The 27,377-nt window shown below is 47.1% G+C and overlaps 1 protein-coding gene across 1 annotated transcript; it reads right to left on the reverse strand.

Annotated features, from left to right (window-relative positions):
* Positions 1 to 7,883: 7,883 nt before the first annotated feature.
* On the reverse strand, positions 7,884 to 11,068 carry LOC123425579 (glucan endo-1,3-beta-glucosidase 4-like). The gene is made up of 6 exons (XM_045109269.1): positions 10,779 to 11,068; positions 10,456 to 10,593; positions 10,153 to 10,260; positions 8,629 to 9,885; positions 8,299 to 8,326; positions 7,884 to 8,213 (listed from the first exon to the last, which is right to left on the reverse strand). The coding sequence occupies exons 3-6, from the start codon at positions 10,214 to 10,216 to the stop codon at positions 8,084 to 8,086; spliced, it is 1,479 nt and encodes a 492-aa protein (XP_044965204.1). The 5' UTR covers positions 10,217 to 10,260; positions 10,456 to 10,593; positions 10,779 to 11,068; the 3' UTR covers positions 7,884 to 8,083.
* Between the last annotated feature and the right edge of the window lie 16,309 nt (positions 11,069 to 27,377).

Consider the following 27,377-nt stretch of genomic DNA (forward strand, 5'->3'; position numbering starts at 1 on the left):
AATGGCTCCCAAGTGGAGCAAAGTGGTCTTTGTGATGTAGGTGATGAAATTCCTCCCGAAGCCATAAGAAGAATGGGGATTGGTCAAATACTCCCCATTGAGGAACCCCTTGTGGCCGAAGGAGAAGGACAATGCTCTACTCAAGTGGAGCCATCACCTTCACAAGCCCCACATGCTTCCGATGAACAAAGAGAAGACTCTCAACAAAATAAACAAGCTCAAGGTCAAGATAAATTTCCCAACAATGATGATGTGTCTCGGGATATTCAAGCACTACCCCAAGACACCGAACCGGCTCATGATCAAGATCAAGTGCAACCCCGAGATCTAGACCAAGAAGAAACACAAGATCAAGATCAAGAGTAACCACAAATACAAGAACAAACTAGTGAACCTGCTCAAGTCGAAGGACAAGATGATCAGGAGACTGTCTCACAATTCCCTTCTGGAGCACCAACAGCCGGCTCAAGACGCAAGGGCAAGCAAAGGAAACAAGTTGATGCTCCCCCGTTATCTAATTAAGAACTCTTGGAGCGTCGAGCAGCCAAGATTGCGAACAAGCTGAGAGTCAAGTCACATCTTATGAAGAATGTACTTGGCAGTATAAAAAGGGGAGTATCCACCCGACAACAGATTTGGAATTATTGTGAGCATCACGCGTTTGTTTCGTATTGTGAACCTCAACAGGTACAGGAAGCGCTCGATGATGAGGATTGGCTTATGGCCATGCACGAAGAACTTAACAACTTTGAGCGCAACCAAGTCTGGGATTTAGTGCCTAGGCCAACGGAGGAACATAATGTCATCGGAACCAAATGGATATTCAAGAACAAGCAAGATGCCAATGGAATTGTGATTCGAAACAAGGAAATATTGGTGGCTCAAGGATACTCCCAAGTCGAGGGTATCGACTACGGTGAACCTTTGCCCCTGTTGCTCGTCTAGAATCTATTCGCATGTTGCTTGCATTTGCTTCTCATCATAACTTCAAGTTACAACAAATGGATGTGAAAAGTGCCTTTCTTAATGGTCCTTTGAATGAGTTGGTCTATGTCAAACAACCCCCGGGATTCGAACATCCCAAGCTCCCCAATCATGTGTACAAACTCAATAAGGCAGTCTATGGCCTTAAACAAGCCCCCACACGCGTGGTATGAGTATCTTACTGAGTTGTTACAAGATCGTGGGTTTGAAATTAGGAAGATAGATCCCACTCTTTTTACTAAGAGGGTTAAAGGGGATTTGTTCATATGCCAACTATATGTTGATGATATTATCTTTGGCTCTCCTAACATTTCCTTCAATGAAGAATTTGCTGCACTAATGACTGAGAAGTTTGAGATGTCCATGATGGGAGAGTTGAAGTTCTTCCTCGGGTTCGAGATTGCACAAGGTCTAGAAAGGACATTCATCAAACAAGCCAAGTACACTCAAGACATGCTCAAACGGTTCGAGCTCGAAGATGTCAAACCGGTCAAGTTCCCCATGCCAACAAGATGCAAGCTTGACAGTGATCCCAATGGTAAAGCAGTGGATCAAAAGGTATATCGCTCCATGATTGGATCCCTCCTTTACCTTTGTGCATCTAGACCGGATATTATGTTGAGTGTAGGGATATGTGCACGGTTTCAATCTGCACCAAAAGAAAGCCATTACATGGCTGTTAAGCGAATCTTTTGATATTTGGCTCATACCCCCAAACTTTGGCCTCTGGTATCCCAAAGGAGCAAACTTCAATCTAGTTGGCTATTCTGACTCAGACTGGGCAGGAGATTGTGTGGAGAGGAAGTCAACGTCTGGAGGATGCCAATTCCTTGGTCGCTCATTGGTAACTTGGTCGTCTAAGAAGCAGAATTGCGTCTCCTTATCATCCGCCGAAGCTGAGTATGTGGCAGCTGCAAGTTGTTGTGCACAATTGCTATGGATGAGGCAAACTTTAAAGGATTACGGCGTCACTTGTGACAAAGTGCCTCTTCTATGTGACAATCAAAGCGCTATCAAGATTTCCCTCAACCCAGTGCAACATAGCAAAACCAAACATATTGATATTCGTCATCACTTCATTCGTGAACATATCAAGCTAGGTGATATTGAGGTTCACTTCATCCACACTGAAGAGCAACTTGCAGATATTTTCACTAAGCCTCTAGATGAAGCAAGGTTCCGGGAGTTAAGGCATGAGCTAAATATCATTTATTCAAGTAATGTGGATTGAAACTAGGCATGTTGCACCTCACTTCGCATTCCATTTTGGTCTAGATGTAGGCATGGACATAGGGGGAGTGTTGTTCTCTCAATGAAATATCCCTCCCCTCATTATGCATAAATCAATCTAGTCTTTCACTTTAGCCATTGTCAAATGACACTTGTGCTTCAAAGACGAGCATTGGTCATGAACCCAAGGATAATTCTTTGCGGTGTCATACCATTGTCTCAAACATAGGTGGCCTCGGCCATCGCCCCTCCCACCTTTCTTTTGTATAGAAGAAAGGATATACAATGAGAAGTCAGTACTTTTTTCTAGGTGTTATCTCGTTTTTACTTACTTGTCATTTGCCCAAGTTCTTCTCTTATCCTAGGCCGCGTTGTGACATTTGCAGCGGTACTACTGCCAGTGGTAGCGGTACTACCGCCAGGACCCCAGCGGTACTACCGCTAGGTATGGCGGTACTACCGCCAGGATTCCCATCTAACACGACCGGCTAGGAAATTTTTAGGGCTGTCTCAAGGGAGAGCGGTACTACCGCCAGGACCCCAGCGGTACTACCGCTGGCCCGTACCTCTTGGGCTATATAAAGGAGGGGGGGGCCGTTTTTCTCAGGCTCTTTCTTCTTTCTCGCGGCTCCTCCCTCCCCTAGCCCGAAATCCCCCTGTTTTGATCTCGTTTCGTGGAGCTCCTTCTCTCCGTTGGATTGGAAGGGTTGCTCCACCTCTCCTTCCTCCTCCAAGGGCCATGAATCCCGGTAAAGCTCCTTCCGTTCTTCTATTTGGTTGATGTTCTTGTTCTAGGGTTAGGAGCATTGGGGGATTGGATCCATGTCTTTGATCTTGTGCCTTGTTCTTGGATGGCATGAAGGAGATATTTGAGGGGAGTGTAGGTCCTATGAATCGTTGCTGATTATTTTGCCATGTCCTAGGATTTACTTGTTTTAGATCTAGCACTTGAACTATGTTTGGATTAGATCTAAAACTTGCTCTCTCTTGCCTAGGCATGTACTTATTTCGGTGATTCCTGTGATCCTCATGTGAGTAGGGCTGGGGTGGAGTTCTTAGTGTTCATATACAGGCCATGCCCCTCGTAAAAATCGTGTAGCCCTATGCATGAGGTCTATTTTTATCTGTCAGATCTGAAAGTCAAACCCCAGCGGTACTACCGCCAGGGGTAGCGGTACTACCGCGAGGACCCCCAGCGGTACTACCGCCAGGGGTAGCGGTACTACCGCGAGGACCCCCAGCGGTACTACCGCCAGGGGTAGCGGTACTACCGCCAGGAGGATTCACCGTGCATTCTTTTCATGTGCTTGGCAATGAGTGTTTATTTTTTTCTGCTTTTTCTAGTTCATTGCCTTGACTCTTTTTGTCGGTTCTTTTCGCTGTGTGTTTTGTGTCACAGGTAGTTCTCGCCGTTCGAACCCCCCACGGGACACGCAGTCAAAGCAGTTTCGCAACCAAGAAGCTCCCGAGGGGTCTGCCACCTCAGGTCTGCAATCCAAAAAGCAGTCCTTCAAGAAGACCGCGCACAAGGATAAGGGGATCAATGTCCGAACAATGCCCCCCAAGGACTTTCTACAGTTTCGCACTCAGAACCATTATCTCAAAGAGAAGGCTGTGATCAAGAATGTTGACCATGTTTGGGCAAAGGATCAGTGCATGATCTACCGTGATATTGTCGCACAGTTCAAGAAGAACTATGTTCAAGAAGAACTATGTCCCCGTTCAGTGGATTGACCTAGCTCATCTTCAGCGGAACCTGGACTATTTTGGTGATGCCCTCTCTCTGATTGACAAACTGGGCATCAAGGACATCATCACTTTCAAGACAGATTTTGACCCCACTGCTGTTGCTCAGTTCTATGTCACGGTCCACTTCTCTCCTGATGAAGAGCGCTCTATGGTGTGGATGACAGGGTCTCAGAAGATGACCGGTTCCTGCCGTGAATTCATGCAACTCCTCAAGGTTGACTTCTAGGGAGCTGACACTCCACTTGGGTTGCGTCCTCATGCTGCAGCCCCCACCGATAGGCCCCCCGCAAAGGACAGATTGCAGAAACTCTATGTGAGGAAGGGTGTGCTCCCCAAACATCTGGACATCATGCATCGGATCCTTCGCAACACCCTCTTCCCTCGCATTGGTAACTTTGACGAGGTTCATGGCTCTTTGGCTGAGATGCTGCTGCTTTGTGAGGAGGCTATGACTAAGGAGTCTGCCCCTCTTGATATTTCTGATGTGATGTTCACGGAGCTCTGGAACTGCATCATCATGCGTAAGGTTCCCATCTACGGGCCCTATCTGTTCGCTTATATTTGTCAGAAGTGGCAAGAAACTTTTCCAGAGGAGGTGCTCTACGCTCAGTCTGACTACATTGTGCACGACCCGATCAAGCTTCGCGTCAAGGAGAAATGGGTCAACCCATCAACTTCCTCTCAGCACATGGATACTGACACAGAGACTGTTGCTGACAGAGGAACCGCCTCTCAGTCCCGCCCTTCTGCCATGCCATCTTGGGCCATCAAACTGCAGGATAAGATGAAGACTCTATTTTGTATGCAGGCTAAGGGTCAGTACCAGACGCACGTGGCTCAGAAGGAGAGCCACCAGAGGCACAAGCGCGTTCTCAGGACTCTTGATGTGGACATCTCCAGCGGATCAGAGGACGATATCACTCCAGAGGCTACTTGGATGCAGGCTCAAGGTTACCAGTGGTCTGGCGATGAGGAGGAAGAGGAGGAGCAGGATGATCAGGAGGGTACCGACGAGTCTGGCAATGCTGAGGATGAGGAGTAACTACCTGTGGCGTTAGGTGTGCCCCTTTTTGGTTTCTTATGCCAAAGGGGGAGAGAGTCTAGGAGCTGGATTTGCTTTCATAGTCGAACTTTGCTTTGCTTTCCTTTCTTTCGTGGTTTGCTTCGAACTTGGTTTGCTTCTAGTTTGCTATCGTTTGTGAGACATGAACTTATGTGAGATTTATTTCCATCATATGTTGTGAGTCATATGCCCCGTATTGTCATATATCTCTATCTTTTTGTTCTCATATTATTCTCTGTGCAAATCCGGTATTGTCATCAATCCACCAAAAAGGGGGAGATTGTTGGGGCATAGTTTATGCCTAAGTAATTTTGGTGATTGATGACAGTACCGTAAAGGACTAACCGTGTGTGTTAAGGTTTCAGATAACACACGTCAACGGCACAAGGCGACTCGTCTCCTCATTCATGGAACGGAAGCACGACGCTCTCTACGATTCTCTTTATTTGAGTCATAGGAAAGCCGTACTATTAAGAGGGGATCCGTAGTGGAAAGGTTTGGGTGGAATATATCTTTGCACGCGCACACTTCACATATTCTCCCTTACCTTCATCTTTGAAGCGGACCCCGCCACTGGGTTTCTTTCCTCCTTGCAAATTGGTCCCCAGCGGTAGTACCGCTGGAAGGCTAGCGGTAGTACCGCTGCAGCCAGCGGTAGTACCGCTCCAGGAGCTTAGTACCGCCTGCCTAGCGGTAGTTCGTGGACGGACCTTTTTGCGAAGACTTTCTTGGCGGTGGTAGTGCTTTTGCACTACCAGGGGCCCAACGGTAGTACCGCTGGAGTTCCAGCGGTAGTACCGCTAGGTGGCGGTACCGCCCCTGGTCAGCGGTAGTACCGCTGGAGTGCCAGCGGTAGTACCGCTGCAGACAGCGGTAGTACCGCTGGAGCTTGGGCAGAGAGTGCGAAAACGGTCTGATTTCCCCCCCACTATATAAAGGGTTCTTCTAGCTGTGGAACCTTATATCTTACCCTCTCAAGCTCCATTGTTGCTCCCTAAGCTCAAAAGTGCCCGATCTCTCTCCCTAGCCAATCAAACTTGTTGATTCTTTAGGGATTGGTTGAGAAGGCCTAGATCCACACTTCCACCAAGAGAAAAGTTGATTCCCCCACCAATCCCTTGCGGATCTTGTTACTCTTGGGTGTTTGAGCATCCTAGACGGTTGAGGTCACCTCGAAGCCATATTCCATTGTGGTGAAGCTTCGTGGTCTAGTTGGGAGCCTCCAAGCTTTGTGTGGAGTTGCCCCAACCTTGTTTGTAAAGGTCGGTCGCCGCCTTCAAGGGCACCTATAGTGGAATCACGGTACCTTGCATCGTGCGAGGGCGTGAGGAGAATACGGTGGCCTTAGTGGCTTTTTGGGGAGCATTGTGCCTCCACACCGCTCCAACAGAGACGGACTTCCTGTCAAAGGGAAGGAACTTCGGTAACACATCCTCGTCTCCATCGGTTCCACTTGTGGTTATCTCTATCCTTTACTTTGTATTTGCTCTCGTTGTTAGCTTCTTTAGGGTTCACCTCATTGTCGTATTATTTGTGAACCCGTGTGTTGTTTACCTTAACTTGCTAAGATTAATTAAAAAGTAGTCGTTGTCTATTCACCCCCCCTCTAGCCAACCATATCGATCCTTTCATTAGCAACATTTATCGCTACTTCTATCCAATTAATGAACGGATGCCGATAGTCCGAACTTAATACCAATCAGACCTCACACTTAAACCTAACATCTAAAACCGGAGGGGCCATCCAAGCCATATATCTGGTCTGGAGCACACACCAGTCCGGCGCATTCTCACAGGTTGTCGTCGTCTTCCACCGATCCATCCTTAGAGCAGATACTGACGCCATGACCTTGCCAGGTCTGCAATCCGCGCCACCACGGCGCCAGACAACGCCATCCTCCTGTGCGAGTCCGTCTACACGCATCGAACGCCAAGACTCCACTGCGCTCCACCGCTGAGATTCACAGTTGTCGATGCATCAGATGCAACACCGCTCCACCAAAGATGTTGTCCTCTGGTCCCTCAAGCCCATGCACACCTCCAAGACTGACGCCCCCAAGGAGGAAACGACGCAAAGAGCGCTGACGTCATCCGATCTACCGATCTAGGGTTCCCCCAGAAGGTAACAGATAGAGGTCTGAAACTTCTTCACGGTTGTTTTCAAGAAAAGAACGACATAGTAGAGTGCTTCCATCGACGTCCTTGGCATCTAGCCGAGTACAAGGTTTTCACCCCAGATCTGTTCGGAGAACCTCAAGTCTTGTTAACGGATCGTCGCCATCTCCACCGGCGACTGGAAATAGACTCTAGGCCACCGATGCCTGACCAACCAGCAGTCGCGCCGCGCGAGCAGCAGGGCCGCCCGCAATCCCCAGCCGCGCTACCAGAGAACCCTACACCAACCCCGCCGCCGGCCTAGGAGAGGATGACGCCAACCCCGCCGCCGGCCTAGGAGAGGATGACGCCACGTACACCCAACAACCACCGCCGCCAGCCCGTGCCGTCGCGCCACCGCGCCTCACCGCCACTAGAAGAAAGCGTCTCGCGCCGGCATCCTCGGACAAGACGAGTAGAAGGCCCCACCACCGCCTAGGCCGAGAAGGCTTTTGCCCAGCGACCTGCGCCGGCGGCGGCGAGGTGTGACGAAGGAGGAAGGAGGGGCAAGGGGCGGCAGATCTGGGCTTCCCCCGGCCGCCCACGGGGACGGCGCGAGGAGAGGAGTTGTCGAGCTCCGACCTCGATCTGAGGCGACGGAGTGCACGAGGCTGCAGTCACTTTGGACTATACATTTCAAAAATAAAGATATACACTATGCAACACATAATTTAGATCTTTCAATGTTTGAAGAAAGTAGCCCTTCCAGGATTAAAGTTTTCCAACTTGACATTCAAAATAAGTGCACCTTGTCCATTCATTCTTAGAACAATTGCTTTTCAGAGATACATGTCATCTACCTCAATACACTGAGACCAATATGGCTCCCTATTCTAAATGATGACAAGAGGCGCGAGAAATTCAATGCTTCTCATACGAAATACAACATACAGTCACAATGTTTTACATGAGTACAACGGGCAGCAGCACGGCGAGTACGCAAGTCAACCAGCAAGACTTATATTGTGACGCAAAACTGTCTTGGCTCACAGGACCAGCAGCCGCATCACTGCTGCTGCCATTGGCACCGGTGCTGCAAGTAGAACCGAACCTCATCGTCAGTATAGAGCAACAAAACAAGTTTGCACTTACGAGAAAACCGAGGAAATGCAACTCACCTTCCCGCGAAAACACATGAACCATGGCCTGCAAGTTTAAATTCATGGGGAATTTTGTTTAGGCTCATGTCACAAAATAAAGTGGTAAGAGGTTCATTAATAAAACAGAAAAATAAGCTACGATTTTTTTTTATAGAAAAGGAGGATCACCCCTGGCCTATGCATCATTACGATGCACACATCCATATATTCATTAAGGTTCAAGTATGGAGTTCAAGTACTGAAGTACAAAAGAGTAAATAAAAAGGCACAATCAGCAAAAATAGGAATATATGCCTACACACATAGCCTAAACCATGAAATGGATACTCAAGAGACAATTCAGCTTACTAGGATCCGTAGATGATATGGTTGCTGTGCCATTAAAGTTGCATGTACCGCCACTCGCTTGTGTTCTATGATAATAATCGTTGAAAGCATACGAAGCAACAGCTACAATATCATCTGGTTTATAGCATTGCTGCCCAGGTTGAATGGCACTGCAGTTTGCGGAGCCAGGGCCACATACCCAATCCAAACTTTGCTTCAATGCACTATGGGGGGCATTTGAATTTGCCACACAAAACATCCCGCGCAAAGCCGGCGAGTCAGTGTTATTTGTGGCCACATCTTCAAATGTCAGGGAGTACACCGCGCTTGCATTGGTAAACATAATGCCCCAATTTTGCTCCGAAACAGGTCCAGCCCGACGATCCTCGTTGAACAACTCAAACAGGTATGTGCTTACTTGGTTATTTGGCTGGCTAGGGGTACCAGAATTATTTAGCACATGGCGTATGAGATTTGTATTGTAGGCCAAAGCATTGTCAACATCAGCAGCCGGCTCATTTCGTCCACCACGCCATGGCCAACCAGAAGCTGTGACCATAACAGGAATACCGGTGAAATTCATCGCTTTCATAGAGCTGTACGCGGCATCAACCATAGCGTCAAACATGTTGGTGTAGAACAAATTGGTGTTGGGATCCGCAACCTGACTGTTGGGATTGAGTGACCGGAACAGGGCATACTCCAAAGGGAACACACCTTGCCCTTTCACATAGCCATAGTATGGTTGAGCATTCAGCATGAAGGAAGATCCTGTACTCTTCAGAAACTGAAGATACGGGAGCATTATCGAGCTCCACGTCGAGTTGAAAGTGGCGGTGGAGGGAGGAAATGCCTTGGAGATCATGTCCATGGAGTGGGGACTTGATAGTTTCACCTGGGTATTGAGGTTTGCAGCCAACAGTGCTGACTGGAGGAACTGCAATGCAGGTACCAGAACAAGAGCTGCATTCGGGATAGTGGTAAGAACCTCATCGCCCAAGGCGATATACGTGATGTTCGTTGCCGGAACGTAGGCAGCAACATTCTTGTTGACCCAATCAGCAGCTGTCGGACGAGACTGGCCCACGCGGAGCAGCTGATCATTTGGCACCCCGACCATCACTTCGATTCCGGTGTTCGCGAGGGCGACCAGCATCTGATGGTCTGAATCTACCAAGCGAACATGCTGGATCTTCTTTGCTTTAAGGGTGGAGACTATGTCTGATGCTGATGGCAGGTCTGACACCCCAGTGCCAATGTTGATACCAACAAATGCTCCTGCAATTGAACAGAAAACAGCAACAAATTTATGCAACGAAAATTAGATACAAAAGCAGATGATTGTACACATCAAGCAAATTCTCTTCAGTTTTTTTATCATTTTTTTTTCTTCAGTCACTAGGAAACAAACAAAGTATGTTTTCATCAAACTAGCCACTGGCACAGTGGGGAATCAAAATGCCAGATGCATCATTACAACGAGATACGCTAATCATGTGCAGAACACCGTGTAATTTAATACAGCATCCATGTGCTAGTAAGTACCTGAAGCATTGAAAAGCATGAGCATGAACAGCGTCGCCACGGCCTCTAGTCCCCTCTGCGACATTATTTATGATCTACTAGGGGCTTCTTGCAAACTCCGGATCCAAGCTGAAATGTTAAGACCACGCACATTAATTCAAGGCATCAAAATCATTCTACAAGAACGGAAACCAGTAAGCACAAAACTCCTGAAATGCAAAATGAATCTTGGGGAGAAATTGATGATGCGGAATGCTCTTATGGAAAGATGGCGCGGAATGGTAACAATGCATTCACACATGTGTACTGGAAAGATGTTCGCACCTTGGTATGAACTCAGATCGATCTTGCGCGCTGAAAAGGAAGAACCATCGGACCATGGACGGACGGGCTGGGCCAGTGTTAGGGTGCCCGGAAGCAAACAAATCGGTGATTTTGATCTCGATTGCTCCTGCTCCGTCCCTGCGGCAAAGAAAGAGCCCCCGACCCGAGCCGGAGGGGAGAAGAGCAGCGAGTGAGACGGCGGATTTGGGGGCGGAAAATCAGAGAAGGCAAACGGGTACAAGGCTCCAAGAAGCGCAGCAAATGCGGCGACATCGCAGTCGCGAGAAGAGGACAGCGGCGAGCAAGGGGAGCAAACGAACCACCTGATATCCCGCTGGTCCCCCCGGAGCCCTCCCTGCTTCTTCCTCCTCCTCCTCGCCGCGGACACGGCGCGAAGGAAGCAGCACTTGCCCTCCTCCGGCCGGAGGAGTGCTACCAAGCAAGAGGCGGGTGACACCGTTAGCCCACGGGGAGCTCTGCACTGACACACAGAGAATGCGAGCAGCTGCGCCTGCGCGTATCCTGCTGTGGAGAGAAAGCTGTCTCCGTTCTTGGTTGGCTCTCTGGCTTCTGTGTCTTGGGAGTTTAACTTTACTCTGCTCGTAATACTTGAGAGTGGCGATGTGGGTTTGACTGAAGAGCTGCGTGTGGTAGATCCAACTTGGGAGGCGATGCACGAGGGATTTAGAAAAGGAAAAAGGAAGGGTGGGGGAGGAAAAAAAGAGAGCCCTTTTTTAACCTCCGGGGCGTGGTAATGGTGTGCTGTGTGGAGTGCGGACGTTTGGAGCTCGGCCTTCATGGAGGACAAATTTTTTGAATAATTCAAAATTCAAACTTTTTGTTTTTAAAATATCTGAAAGTAAAGAAGGATGTTATGCGTATGTGTGCAAAAATTTAGGATGAAATACCTTAAAATACGATCTGCATAAAAAAGACAAATTCATGACGTGAAATGATGAATAGTGTCATGTGTAAAAAAGCCTCAGATTTGTCTTTTTTGCACAGCCCTCAATTCAATGTATTTTTTCTGAAAATTTACACACATGTGTGTTACGCCTTCACTTATCCCTGTATTTTTTTTCATAATTTTTTGAAATGTAAATATATGATTTTTTATGAAATTTGAATTTCAAATTTAAAAGTCTTCATGAAGCTCGGCCACCAAAAGCAATTTCCGATGCTGTGTGTGTGGGATTATATAATTCAAAAGAAAAAGAAAGCGGTGTGGAATGACTGGGCAGTGTGCAGGTTCCAGAGGAGCGGATAACGGCCAGCCTTCTGTGGGCACACTCGTGTGACAACGCTGTGTCTGGGCTCTCTAAATTCCAGCTCCGGGTGGGGTGTTTTAACCTGAAACTCGTGTTTTTGTTTTTTATTTTCAGCTTTCAATTTATTTAGCAGGGTAAATAAGCAGTAGAATTGAAAAAACCAAGGTAGAACGATTTGTCGATGCCAATGCACGTATCAACCAAATGCTTCATAGACGTCATCGTCACTTTTTAAGGGGACAGCTTGGTGAAACCCTAGTTGCCGTCAGACCGATCCCCTAGGCGACCCAGAGTTGGGCCATCGATCTCTCCCTTGGTCATCCTTGCTCAGGCTGACAAAGGGGCACCATCGCGGTGCTACCCAGCGGCCCAGCCTTGGCACACATGGTCTGGGGATAGATGATGAGTGTTTCCTTTAAAACTTCTTCCTCAAAACTCAGGCTGCAAGTTTGGTGTCTCAGTTTTATTGCTTTCGTTTCGTTTCATGTCTCAGTTTTAGTTTTCTTGTTTGCCTCTTTTTTGGCTTATTTCTTTTCCCTCCCCCGCTTGGGGCATGCTCATGTACTCTATTCCCCCTGATCAACGAATTTGGCAAGAGCGGTCAACATTCAAAAAAAAAAGAAGTCAAAACTGTTTTTAGGGTTTTTATGGTGACTAGTTCTTCTGCAACGGTTACTGGTGAAGGCCGATCTCAACCTTGATGATATGGTCGTACCCGATGCCACCTGAGATGGAGGAAGAGGCCACGTTGCCACCGATGCCGTGTGGGCTTCGTTCGGCAATGCTCGCGAGCGGAGGCAAGGGAGAGGGACAAAGAGATGTAGGATGTAGGCATCAATGTGAAGAGGGCGCCACGAGTGACATGAGGTGATTTTTTCTTTTGTGAATGGATTTAGAGCAACTCTAGCAGACCCCGCATTCCGCCGGTCCACAAAACGCGTTTGCAGTTCGCGCAAAACAGCTTTTACGGGCTGACCCGGGCTGGTACAGATGCAGACCTCCCAAACGGATCCGTAAAAAAGTATATTCACGGAATATATTTTTTACGGGTCGGCTTTGCGGGGTCTGCTCTTTGCACCGCTACATCCCGCATATCATCAGCCCGCAAATATCAAATACAACATAATTCAACAATCGAAAACAAACCGAATTATTCGAATCAAACATAATACAATAATCATCCGCATTACAAATAATTATTCAAATAACCGTAGCAAACTTAAATAGTGCAATACAAAACTTGTCATGAATACAAATACAAATGAATACAAAAATAAGTCATTGTCCAGCCCTTTGCCAATGGTGTTCAATGAGATCTTTCTGAAGTTGAAAGTGGGTGTCTACATTTTCAATCTCCTTGTATGTCTGAAGAAAAGCTCTAATGCGGTTTGAGTCTCTAGCTGGTTTAACACGGCTACCCACATTGTCGTAAAAGAATTCTAAGTTCAATCCTCTTTGATCTTCAAGAATCATATTGTGCAGGATAACACAACATGTCATGATGTTCTTCAAGGTTTTCTTATCCCAAAAACGAGCAGGACCACGGACAATGGCAAACCTAGATTGCAAAACACCGAATGCTCTTTCAATGTCTTTGCGGGCTGCCTCTTGCACCTTTGCAAATTCACATTGTTTTTTTGTTTTGGGTTTTTTGATGCTCTTTACAAATGTGCACCAGGGAGGGTATATACCATCTGCAATATAGTACCCCTTTGTGTATTCATGCCCATTGATAGTGTAGTTGCAAGCAGAAGCATCACCACTAGCAAGCCTAGCAAACAAATGAGACCGTTGCAACACATTGATATCATAGAGAGTGCCCGGCATACCAAAAAAACAATGCCAAATCCATAAACCCTCGAATGCTACGGCCTCTAGCACAATTGTTGCATCACGAGACTTGCCACAATACATTCCTTGTCAAGCCTTGGGGCAATTTTTCCAATTCCAATGCGTACAACCAATGCTACCTATCATGCCAGGCCAACCTCTCCTCTCATTAGATGCCATCAATTTCTTTGTGTCATCTTCATTTGGTGCCCGAAGATACTCAGGACCGAAGACACGGATGATCTCTTTCGCAAATCTACGCACAAACTCAATTGTGGTATCTTCACTAATGCGAAGATACTCATCGGCATAGTCAGCCGGAACGCCATATGCAATCACCCGCATAGCTGCAGAGATTTTTTGATATGCACTAAATCCCTTTAAGCCCGCGACATTCCTTCTTTGAGTAAAATACCGGCAATTTGCCTCGCAAGCTTGAACAACTTTCACAAAGAGGGATCGGCGCATTCGGTACCTTCTCCGGAAGAGGTGCGGAGGATATGTAGGATTCTCCGTGAAATAGTCTTGCATCAACATCTCGTTCCCAAGATGGCAATTCCGAGGAATGCACAAACGCCCGACAGTCGATCCTTGCCTCCTCTTCTGGTTCTCGTCTTCATGCTCCTTCACGGCAAGCGCCATGACTAATGTTTGCTGCCGAAAGTTCACAAGCATGGTCTCAACATCCGAGCCATCCGAATCGGACGAATCGGATAGTAAGAACTTCTCGCACGGGGTCAACTCCATCTTCTCGCAGAACTCGCAAAAATCACAAAAAGGGACTAACCGGTGGCGGGTGATCCCGGGCGGCGACGAGGGGGTGCGCTTGACGGTGGTCGATCCCCGGCGGTGACGACGGCAGCGGCGGCGGGGGACGGCTCTTCTCGCCGGATCCGGAGGGGCGGTGCAGCGACTCGCCTGCAGATATGGCCGGAATCGCCGGCGGTGGGCGGGCGGAAGCAAGGGCGGGGCAGTGGCGGAAGGAGGGGGAAAATAGCGCGGGCTGAAATGTCCCTCCCGCCAACTGCTTCTCTGTGATGCAGGGCACCGCAGCCGCGAGGGGGAAATCCGCGTTTTTCCAGGTTGGGTAGGGAATTTGCTGCGCCCCCAAATGTTTTTGCGGGCCGGGGCGGGATGCGGGGTCTGATCGGGCTAGTTTTTCCGCCCCGACCCGCATTTTGGCGGTTATTTTGCGGGTCGGGGCGGATGCGGGGTCTGCTAGAGTTGCTCTTACCCATTCAGTGCAAGTGCGCCTTCTTTTTTCTTGTTTCTTATTTATTATAAACAAGAGAAAATTTCATCGTAGGTTCTTGAACTTGTCGCGATGATCATTTCAGTCAGTGTAGTTAGAAATACCCAAAATACGATCATCAAACTTGTTCTGGGGGCAGATCCAACCGTTACCCACCTGCCCAAAATACGATCATCATTTCAGTCGCGATGATCATTTCAACCGTCTAGGGTAATCAACCACCAAAGAGTAACAAGATTCGCAAGGGATTAGTAGGGGGAATCAAATATCCTTTGGTGGAAGTGTGGATCAAGGCCTTCTCAAGCAATCCCTAGAAAATCAACAAGATTGATTGGCTAGGGAGAGAGATCGGGCTAAAATGAGCTTGTGGAGCAACAATGGAGCTTAGAGAGGTCAAAGGTGAGCTCAAGGAAGAAGGAGATGCATTTATATACTGGGTGGGGCAGATCCAACCGTTACCCACCTGCCACATAAATTCACGAGCGGTACTACCGCTCCAGGGAGCGGTACTACCGCTCAGCTCCTTACCAACCACGGTAGTACCGGGGGGGGGGGGTACTACCGCGCCACCCCCTCCGTAGGAAAGTATGCGAGAAAAGGTCCGTCGGTGCGGTAGTAAAATAATACTACCGCACTAAGGGCGGTAGTACCGCCCTTGGAGCGGTAGTAAAAAACTACTACCGTTCTTCGGGCAGTAGTACCGCTCCTGGAGCGGTAGTAAAAGTTTACTACCGCACCTAGGATGGTAGTACCGCTCCTGGAGCGGTAGTAAAATTTTACTACGCTGTGCCAGCGGTACTACCGCTTACCCCTTTTCACATAGGCAGGAAAAATACAATGGTGCTCCATTGAGGCTAAAATATGGGTGGGTGCATGAGGTGTGTGCGTGAAGATTCCACCCAAACCTTTCCGACGCGGACCCCCTCTTGGAACGAAGACTTTCCTATGACTCAAACTAGGAAGAGAAATGTAGAACAAAATTCGTCTTCGAGATCCTCCGAGGGGCGTCGAGTCATCTTGTGCCTAGAGGAGAATATTCCGACTTGCTCAGGACACAAGATTAGTCCGCACAACAATTGTCATCAATCACTAAAACCACTTAGGAGAAATATGCCCTAACAGATGGGAGGCTGCCGACAGGTGATGGGAGGGAGGTCGGGCGAGGCGGTCCCAGGGGCGCTGCGGGAGGATGGTGGCGAGCGCAGTGGGGGATCGAGGGGAGGGGGGCCAGGCGCTGGAGGTGGGGTGTCGGTGGGGATCGGGAGGGTGAGGCTCTCGGTAGGTGGTGAGGGAGACGAGAGAGAGGGTGCGGTAGGTGGGGGGCTCCCGTGGGGTTGGTGAGCGGGAGAGGTGAGGGTGCGGGGTGGCGGCGGTCAGTGGGAGGAGTGGGGCGACGATGGGAATTAGGGTTGCCCCGTGGGGGGCTTTATACCCCACGGGGTGGGCCGAATGGGGGTGGCCGACTCGGCCAGTTTTGGCCCACTTGGGCCACGGGGTGTTCTTTGCTTTTATTATTATTATCATTATTATTTATTTTATTTTATTTTCATATTCTTTTACTTTTTTAATACTTTCTTTATTCCCTTTATTTATTTTACCTAAAGCTTCTCTTTTAAATATATAGGGATTAACTAATAATTTCAAAAGTGCCCTATTCTCATTTATAATTCGTTAGAGAATTTTTATAACTCCCCGATGTTTTTATTTTAACAACATAGAACCTTTCTCGTTCAACTTAAATTTTAAGTTTTGAATTTTAATTCGGTTTCAACTAACAATCGCGAGAGCAACGATAATAATCACACTGACGTGGCATCATTAGCGCGGGATCACTGTCGCTTAATTACATGCATTATTGTAGCAAAAGCTGAGGATGTCACATTCTCGGTACAAATTTCAGGGCTATTTTTGGTAAGATTTTTCTCTTTGTTTCGTCAGTGCGTCTTCGCTAGGGTAAGGACCCTCGCCGGCGATAGGGTTTCATTCTGCCGGCAGGATCAAGCCGCATGTCGCGCGCCCTCCCTCCATCCACCCTAATTCCCTCATGCTCTCCCACCTCCTCTTCATCGAAGAGAATGAGAAGACGTTGATTTCCCTCCCCACGGAGGCCCCCGACAAAGATTCGGTGTCATCCCACCTTCCAGTCCTCGATGCGGGCGCCTATAGCCATGAGGTGTCGCTACCTCTTTCCCACTCCCCGCATGGTTGTTTGTGTCCTCTATCTCACCTCTCTACCATAGTCGCAACTTGATTTGGCCATGCGTATCCTCCGAAGGCAAGGTGGTTGGGCATCTACCTGGATCATGTTCTTACTGTTGGCGGGGTAATGAGGGAGTGGATGAAACCGGTCGACCTCGATGGCCAGCCCCATTCGTGCGACCTCATCCACATCATGATAAGATCTACGAATGTTCGACGGAGGCATATGTACACTTATACATTTAATTCAAGGTTTATTCTATCAATTTGGCTGATAGGTGAGAAGTTGGATTTGGAGATCAGGAGAGATGATAGTATTAATTTTTGTATGCACTACAAATAATTCATAGCTTATGTTGCTCAATATTTATGATGCTCGCTTCTTCACGTGCAATTGTTGGACTGGGGTCGACATACTTGGTATGTGCTTTATAAAAACATTAGATTCACATGGGATATCCACCATTTGAGGATTAGTGAAAATTCTTATTATGATGTTTTAGCCTTGTTCAAGAGAGATGACTCTTCCACACAAAAACTGAGAGAGAGAGAGGAACGAGCATTGGATTCTTACAAATGTTGCATTCTATTTTTCCATGTTTAGTTATGTGCAATGTTTGTTAGCTGGATACATGTGACAAAGTGAGTACAAGTAGTATTTTTCCTTTGTTTTGCAGGGCTATGATACAACATGTTATGTGATTCCCTCAGGCGGGATGGATGTACCATGGCCAAACCGTTGTGTTCCTGAAGGTGCCTACTGACCCAGAGATCCCTTCAATTCAACGCACGCATAGCTGGGATTGAGTGTTGACTCATGCAATATTTTACCTTCTATTGTGAGGTTTGTTAGGGCTCAATCTAGCATGCCACTTGCAATTGGTGACCGAAAATTAAGAAAATAAAAAAATCGTAATTCATTATTCTTCTAGGGTTGGTCATGCACTTTAATTGGTTTGCATCTTGTCCAGACACTCTAACTACCATATGGTTGTAAAAAGAAAATATAGATTTCTATGAGATCCCATAGAGATCAAATTTATTTCAACAAAAGTATTGGAACCAACAATATTATTGAAGTTTTATAACTTGAGTCATCCATAATGGACACAGAACATGGCTAGGGAACCTTCGTCGGGACTAAAATCCAACCACACTGTTGGGGCATAGTTTATGCCTAAGTAATTTTGGTGATTGATGACAGTACCGTACAGGACTAACCGTGTGTGTCAAGGTTTCAGATAACACACGTCAACGGCACAAGACGACACGTCTCCTCTCTCATGGAACGGAAGCACGGCGCTCTCTACGATTCTCTTTATTTGAGTCATAGGAAAGCCGTACTATTAAGAGGGGATCCGTAGTGGAAAGGTTTGGGTGGAATCCATCTTTACACACGCACACTTCACATTCTCCCTTTCCTTATCTTTGGAGCGGCCCTCGCCTATTTGTCTTTAGCTCTGTGCAAAATGGTCCCCAGCGGTAGTACCGCTGGACTGCTAGCGGTAGTACCGTTGGAGGCCCAGCGGTAGTACCGTTGGTGTCAGCGGTTGTACCGCTGGAGGCCCAGCGGTAGTACCGCTGGAGGCCCAGCGGTAGTACCGCTGCATCCAGCGGTAGTACCGCCAGGCAGCGGTAGTACCGCTCCTGCTCAGCGGTAGTACCGCTGGAGCTCGAGCAGAGAGTGGGAAAACGGTCTGATTCCCCCCCCCCACTATATAAAGGGTTCTTCTTGCTGAGGAACCCTATCTCTTACCTCTCTAAGCTCCATTGTTGCTCCCCAAGCTCAAAAGTGCCCGATCTCTCTCCCTAGCCAATCAAACTTGTTGATTCTTTAGGGATTGGTTGAGAAGGCCTAGATCCACACTTCCACCAAGAGAAAAGTTGATTCCCCCACCAGTCCCTTGCGGATCTTGTTACTCTTGGGTGTTTGAGCATCCTAGACGGTTGAGGTCACCTCGAAGCCATATTCCATTATGGTGAAGCTTCGTGGTTTAGTTGGGAGCCTCCAAGCTTTGTGTGGAGTTGCCCCAACCTTGTTTGTAAAGGTTCGGTCGCCGCCTTCAAGGGCACCTATAGTGGAATCACGGTACCTTGCATCGTGTGAGGGCATGAGGAGAATACGGTGGCCTTAGTGGCTTTTTGGGGAGCATTGTGCCTCCACACCGCTCCAACGGAGACGTACTTCCTGTCAAAGGGAAGGAACTTCGGTAACACATCCTCGTCTCCATCGGTTCCACTTGTGGTTATCTCTACCCTTTACTTTGTATTTTCTTATGCTTGTGACTATATCTTACTTGTCTTAATAGCTCTCGTTGTTAGCTTCTATAGGGTTCACCTCATTGTCTTATTATTTGTGAACCCGTATAGTGTTTACCTTAACTTGTTAAGATTAATTAAAAAGTGGTCGTTGTCTATTCACCCCCCCTCTAGCCAACCATATCGATCCTTTCAATTGGGATCAGATCCACGTCTCTTTATTAAGGGTTTAACCACCCGAAGAGTATGGAAGGCGGAGAGGAAGTTAACCGTGGGCAACCCGAGGACATGGACTTGACTTCGGTCACAAGGGACGACTTGAATATGGCTATGGTAGCCCTCAAGACGTCCTTGACGAGCGAAGTCAAAACCATGCTTAAAGAATTAATTGATGGTCTTAAAAGTTCACCCGAACCGGCTTTAGTGGTTAAACCCACCATTTCCGATTCGGAGGCCAACTCCTCTAAGGAAGCGGCTAAAGGTATGCGACCTGCTTCACCTCACGAAAAGGATGGGACTGGAACATATGCTTCTGTTCCACCTCCCATGGCATATGGAGGACCCGTTCTCACACCTCGTCTTAATCCTGTTGGTCCTCCTCCTAAACTTGTGAAAGGTGACTTTGCTAAGTGGGTATTTTCTATTAAGTCTCATTTGAATCACAGCTCAACAAACTTGTGGAGAATTATCGAGCAAGGATATTATCCCCATGACCCAAGCAACCTCACTCCAAGAGAAGATGCAGACAATCAATATAATCACTCTACGTTGTTTATTCTCCAATCTGCTGTGCCACGTGAAGATCTTCCCCACTTATGTCCCTTCACATTGGCCAAGGATTGTTGGGAGCATATTATGGTGTTGTATAAGGGAAGCTCAAGTATTCAACGATCCAACTATGAAGTGATACTTGATAAGGCCGATGAGTTTGTGATGAAGGAAGAAGAGGACCCTCGTGATCTCTATCGGAGGGTGACTGCTATTGCTGTGGCACTAAAGGACCATGGGAGTAAGGATGTGGATGATACATGGGTCAAGCGCAAGTTTCTCAAAGCCATCATGCCTTTCAATAAAGCCATGTCATCTGTCATTCGTCAGCTGCCAGACTTCCACTCCTTGTCTTCCAGTGAAGTGTTGGATGAGTTCATTGCAATGTCAATCAAGAACGAAACAGCCGACAAAGCAGTTTCTCGTGTTCAATCAAAGACAACTTCACCGAACCTTGCGTTGAAAGCAAGAGCAATGCTTGAAGAAGAAGAAGAAGATGAGGAAGAGGAGAGCTGCCCTGAAGATACAAAGTATGCCTATCATGAGCACATGGCTCTTGCATCAAGGAAATTCTGGGGAAATAAAAGGAACTCAAGACCCACCTTCAACAAGAACAACTCGAGTGGATTCAAACCCAAACAACGAGTAAGGACATGTTATAACTGTGGCAACGTGAGTCACTTCGTGGCAGAATGTCCATATGAGAAAAGGGAAGACAACGGAGGCAAGCTCATTCGCAAAGACAAAACCAAATCATTTCCTATCAAGAACAACTTCGTGAAGAAACCTCACCCAAAAGGGATGGTGGCCCTGGAGGAGTATCCTTCCGATGATGATGATGATGATGATACAGTGGCAACGGCGACTGTTGCTATTGCCACTACCTCTTCCCAGAAGGTGTCTCTCTTCAACGCCCCCAATGAGAACCACATCACCATGTGCCTCATGGCAAAAGGTACCAATCAGGTAACTCCCATCATTAAGACCAACATTGCTTCTGCTCCTTCATTGTTAAATTATGTTGAAGATAGTGATGTTGGAGAACTTAATGAGCATGATCTTGATAAGTTTCTGTGCACTATTAAGGGAGAACCCAAGAAGCACTTTGTTGCTCTCTTGGAACAACTGGGTGAGGCCACTGACCTCATTGAGTCTCATGAGGAGACCATCTCCGAGCTTCAGGGACATAGTCGTGACTATGCCGATGAAATTGCCGAATTATCTAGTGCTCTAGAAGAAGAGCACACTCTTCGTTTGGCTCTCGAGGAGTCATATAATGATGACTGCGCTAAAATGCAAAAGAAACTAGATCATGATGTTGTTCTTACTCGCATGCTTAAATCTGAAAAGTATGCTCTTGAGGTTGGCCGTGACAGACTCAAAGAAGAATTTGACATACTTGACAAGGCTCACAAAGCCTTGAAAGGTGTTCATTTCTCTCTAAAAGAGTCTCATGATCAACTCCAAGCAAAGCTTACCAAGGAGATCTCTACTTTTCCTCCCTTTGTGTTAATTGATAATACTTGTGCAACTAACCCCTGTTGTGAGCATGTTCATCTTGTGGAGGAAAATGCCAAGTTAAAGGAGAAACTTGAGAAGGGCCTTGTGGCATGCAGACAAGGTGAGAAGAGTCTGAACGATCTCTTGAGCACTCAAAAGGGTGTTGTAGGAAAGGAAGGACTTGGACTTACCTCCAAGTCAAAAGGTAAAAGGAAGAACAAGAACAAACGATCGCTCACCCTCATGGACATCTTTGTCAAAGAGGGTGAGGGGACTCAGAAGGTGAACAGGAACAAGGTGGACTATGGGAACCCCAAGAAGGGCAAAACCGCTCCTACTAACACAGCCGTCAAACTCAACTCTTCTTATGTTTTATGTTGTGCTAGTGATGGGCATGTTTATGCCACATTTGTTGGTTCCTACGATGAAGATATTGAATGGGCTATCTGGGTTCCTAAGACCCTTGTCTCTAACATGAAAGGACCCATTAAAAATGGGTACCTAAAACCAAGCCTTGATCTATTGCAGGAGTTTGCTTCCGGTGGGGTGTCATGGTTGCTCGATAGTGGAGCAACAAATCATATGACCGGAAGCAAGGACTTAGTGGTGGATGTGCATCATTCTCCATCTATGCCCACCCATGTCCAATTCGCCGATGCATCCTCGTCAAAGGTATTGGGATTTGGTAAGGTGGTCGTCTCTCAAGATTTATCTATTGAGAAGGTCATGCTTGTTGAGTCACTTGCCTACAATTTACTTTCGGTTCGTCAACTTGCAATCATGGGTTTTTCCACATTCTTTAATATTGACACTGTGGTCCTCCTAAGGATCAAGACTCTTAAAGTAGCCTATGTTGGACATGTCGAAAATGGTCTCTATGTGGTGAATTTCTCAAAGCGACCCACTAAGACTGCGACATGTTTAATGGCTAAAGTTGACGTGGGCTGGCTTTGGCATCGCCGTTTAGCTCATGTCAATATGAGATCTTTGCAAAGTCTTCTGACACGGGACCATGTTCGTGGACTAACAAATGTGAGCTTTGCTAAAGATCGTGTTTGCAGTGCTTGCATTGAAGGAAAGATTCATGAAACTGCTCATCGTCCAACGACTCTTATCTACACTAAGAGGCCATTGGAACTTCTCCATATGGATCTGTTTGGTCCTCCAACATTTGATAGTCTTGGAGGCAGAAAATATTGCTTAGTGATTGTTGACGACTACTCAAGATATACCTGGGTATATTTCTTTAAAAGGAAGAGTGAAACTCAACAAACGGTCATCAACTTTGCTAATGAAGCCCAACGTCAACATGAAGCAAAGATCTTGATGATTAGGAGTGACAACGGCACCGAGTTCAAGAACTACACCCTAGATGAGTTTCTATGTGATGAGGGAATAAAGCACCAATATTCTGCACCATATCCCCTCAGCAAAACGGCGTGGCAGAAAGGAAGAACCGGACCTTGATAGACGCTGCAAGAACAATGATGGCAGAATTCAAATCTCCATACAACTTCTGGGCAGAAGCCATCAACACAGCATGTCGTGCGTCCAATCGGCTCTACATCCGCAAAGGCTTGAACAAGACTCCGTATGAGATTCTAACTGGAAACAAACCCAATCTCAAGTATTTCCGGGTATTCGGTTGTAAGTGTTTCATTCTCAAAAAGGGAGCTCGGTTAGCTAAATTTGATTCTAGAGCACATGAGGGTATCTTTGTTGGTTATGCTACAAACTCTCATGCTTACCGTGTCCTCAACAAGTCCACCGGACTAATTGAGGAGACGTGTAACATAGAGTTTGACGAAAATAATGGCTCCCAAGTGGAGCAAAGTGGTCTTTGTGATATAGGTGATGAAATTCCTCCCGAAGCCATAAGAAGAATGGGGATTGGTCAAATACTCCCCATTGAGGAACCCCTTGTGGCCGAAGGAGAAGGACAATGCTCTACTCAAGTGGAGCCATCACCCCCACAAGCCCCACACGCTTCCGATGAACAAAGAGAAGACTCTCAACAAGTTGATCAAGCTCTCGGTCAAGATCAATTTCCTAACAATGGTGATGTGCCCCATGATATTCAAACACTACCCCAAGACCCCGAACCTACTCATGATCAATATCAAGTGCAACCCCGAGATCCAGAACAAGTAGAAGCACAAGATCAAGATCAAGAGCAACCACTAATACAAGATCAAACTAGTGAACCTGCTCAAGTCGAAGGACAAGATGATCAGGAGACTGTCTCACAATTCCCGTCTGGAGCTCCAACAACCGGCTCAAGACGCAAGGGCAAACAAAAGAAACAAGTCGATGCTCCCCCGTTATCTAATGAAGAACTCTTGGAGCGTCGAGCAACCAAGAATGCGAACAAGCTGAGAGTCAAGTCACATCTTATGAAGAATGTCCTTGGCAGTTTAAAAAGGGGAGTATCCACCCGTCAACAGCTTTGGAATTATTTTGAGCATCACGCGTTTGTCTCGTATTGTGAACCTCAACAGGTACAGGAAGCGCTCGATGATGAGGATTGGCTTATGGCCATGCACGAAGAACTTAACAACTTCGAGCGCAACCAAGTCTGGGATTTAGTGCCTCAGCCAACGGAGGAACATAATGTCATCGGGACCAAATGGATATTCAAGAATGTGATTCGAAACAAGGCAAGATTGGTGGCTCAAGGCTACTCCCAAGTCGAGGGTATCGACTACGGTGAAACTTTGCCCCTGTTGCTCATCTAGAATCTATTCGCATGTTACTTGCATTTGCTTCTCATCATAACTTCAAATTACAACAAATGGATGTGAAAAGTGCATTCTTAATGGTCCTTTGAATGAGTTAGTATATGTCAAACAACCCCCAGGATTCGAACATCCCAAGCTCCCCAATCATGTGTACAAACTCAATAAGGCACTCTATGGCCTTAAACAAGCCCCACGCGCATGGTATGAGTACCTTACTGAGTTGTTACAAGATCGTGGGTTTGAAATTGGGAAGATTGATCCCACTCTTTTTACTAAGAGGGTTAAAGGGGATTTGTTCATATGCCAACTATATGTTGATGATATTATCTTTGGCTCTCCTAACATTTCATTGAATGAAGAATTTGCTGCACTAATGACTGAGAAGTTTGAGATGTCCATGATGGGAGAGTTGAAGTTCTTCCTCGGGTTCGAGATTAAACAAGGTCTAGAAGGGACATTCATCAAACAAGCCAAGTACACTCAAGACATGCTCAGACGGTTCGAGCTCGAAGATGTCAAACCGGTCAAGTTCCCCATGCCAACCAGATGCAAGCTTGACAGTGATCCCAATGGTAAAGCAGTGGATCAAAAGGTATACCGCTCCATGATTGGATCCCTCCTTTACCTCCGTGCATCTAGACCGGATATTATGTTGAGTGTAGGGATATGTGCACGCTTTCAATCCGCACCAAAAGAAAGTCATTACATGGCTGTCAAACGAATCTTTCGATATTTGGCTCATACCCCAAACTTTGGCCTCTGGTATCCCAAAGGAGCAAACTTCAATCTAGTTGGCTATTCAGACTCAGATTGGGCTGGAGATTGTGTGGAGAGGAAGTCAACGTCTGGAGGATGCCAATTCCTTGGTCGCTCTTTGGTAAGTTGGTCTTCAAAGAAGCAGAACTGCGTCTCCCTATCATCCACTGAGGCTGAGTATGTGGCGGCTGCAAGTTGTTGTGCACAATTTCTATGGATGTGGCAAACTTTAAAGGATTATGGTGTCACTTGTGACAAAGTGCCTCTTCTATGTGACAATCAAAGCGCCATCAAGATTTCCCTCAACCCAGTGCAACATAGCAAAACCAAACATATTGATATTCGTCATCACTTCATTCGTGAACATATCAAGCTAGGTGATATTGAGGTTCACTTCATCCACACTGAAGAGCAACTTGCAGATATTTTCACTAAGCCTCTAGATGAAGCAAGGTTCCGGGAGTTAAGGCATGAGCTAAATATCATTGATTCAAGTAATGTGGATTGATACTAGGCATGTTGCACCTCTCTTTGCATTCTATCTTGGTCTAGATGTAGGCATGGACATAGGGGGAGTGTTGTTCTCTCAAATGAACTCTCACTCCCCCCATTATGCGTAAATCAATCTAGTCTTTCACTTAGCCATTGTCAAATGGCACTTGTGCTTCAAAGACGAGCATTGGTCATGAACCCAAGGATAATTCTTCGCAGTGTCATACCATTGTCTCAAACATAGGTGGCCTCGGCCACCGCCCCTCCATCCTCTCTTGCGTATAAAAGAGAGGATATACAATGACAAGTCAGTACATTTTCTTGGATGCCATCTCTTTTTACTCACTTGTCATGTGCCCAAGTTCACCCTTTTTCCTTAGCCGTGTTGAAACATGTACAACGGTACTACCGCCAGGGTAGCGGTACTACCGGCAGGACCCCAGCGGTACTACCGCCAGGGGTAGCGGTACTACCGCCAGGACCCCAGCGGTACTACCGCCAGGTATGGTGGTACTACCGCCAGGATTCAAAATCTAACACGACCGGCTAGAAAATTTCTAGGGTTTGAAGGGGGAGCGGTACTACCGCCAGGACCCCAACGGTACTACCGCTGCACCCGAGCGGTACTACCGCCAGGTCAGCGGTACTACCGCTGCACCCCAGCGGTACTACCGCTGGCCCGTACCCCTTGGGCTATATAAAGGGAGGGGGAGCCCGTTTTTCTCATCTGTTTCTTCTTCCTCGCGGCTCCTCCCTCCCCTAGCCCGAAAACTTCCCGATTGGATCTCACTTCGTGGAGCTCCTTCTCCCCGTTGGTGTGGAAGGGTTGCTTCATCTCTTCTTTCTCCTCCAAGAGCCATGAATCCCGGTAAAGCTCCTCCCTTCTTCTATTTGGTTGTTGTTCGTGTTCTAGGGTTAGGAGCATTGGGGATTGGATTCATATTCTGGATCCTATGGCTAGTTCTTGGATGGCATGAAGGAAATATTTGAGGGAGTATAGGTTCTATGGTTTTTTGTTGAGTTGGTTGCCATGCCCTAGGATTTACTCGTTTTAGATCTAGCACTTGAACTTTTGGATTAGATCTAAAATGTGCTCTCTCTTGCCTAGGCATGCATTTTTTTTTCTTGTTACTAAGTGTTCCTCATGACAGTAGGGCTGGGGGGTAAGTCTTAGTGTTCATATTCAGCCCATGCCCTCGAGAAACGATTTTTACATGTCAGATCTGAAAGTCAAACACCCAGCGTTACTACCGCCAGGGGTAGCGGTACTACCGCTATGACCCCCAGCGGTACTACCGCCAGGGGTAGCGGTAGCGGTACTACCGCTAGGCCCCAGCGGTACTACCGCCAGGGGTGGCGGTACTACCGCCATGAGCACTCACTATGTATTTTTTTTCTGTGTTTTTTGCTTAGCAATGCGTGTTTACTTGTTTTGAGTTTTTCAAGATTCATTGCCTTGACTCTTCTTGTCGCCTCTGTTTTCGCCATGTGTTCTATGTCACAGGTGACTCTTCTCGCCGTTCGAACCCCCCACGGGACACACAGTCTAAACAATACCGCAACCAAGAGGCGCCCGAGGGGTCTGCCACCTCAGGTCTGCCACCAAAGAAGAAGTCCTTCAAGAAGGTCGCTCACAGGGATAAGAAGGTCAATATCCGAACAATGTCCCCCAATGACTTTCTGCAGTTTTGCACCAAGAACCCCTATCTCAAAGAGAGGGAAGTGATCAAGGATGTAGACCATGTATGGGTAAAGGACCAGTGCAGGATCTACCGTGATGTGATAGCTCATTTCAAGAAGAACTATGTCTCTGTTCAGTGGATTGACCTGGCACATCTTCAGCGGAACATGGACTACTTT

This window comes from Hordeum vulgare, chromosome 2H (genome assembly GCF_904849725.1).
Source record: "Hordeum vulgare subsp. vulgare chromosome 2H, MorexV3_pseudomolecules_assembly, whole genome shotgun sequence".
In the NCBI taxonomy this organism is placed as follows: domain Eukaryota; kingdom Viridiplantae; phylum Streptophyta; class Magnoliopsida; order Poales; family Poaceae; genus Hordeum; species Hordeum vulgare.

What these genes read in the sequence shown, in the direction of transcription:
- LOC123425579 (XM_045109269.1), bottom strand. Translation starts at nt 10,216, where the DNA reads ATGTCGCAGAGGGGACTAGAGGCCGTGGCGACGCTGTTCATGCTCATG. An exon ending in CATATCATCTACGGATCCTA is followed by an intron (nt 8,327 to 8,628) that starts GTAAGCTGAATT and finishes TTAAACTTGCAG; the next exon opens with GCCATGGTTCATGTGTTTTC. An exon ending in TCATGTGTTTTCGCGGGAAG is followed by an intron (nt 8,214 to 8,298) that starts GTGAGTTGCATT and finishes TTCTACTTGCAG; the next exon opens with CACCGGTGCCAATGGCAGCA.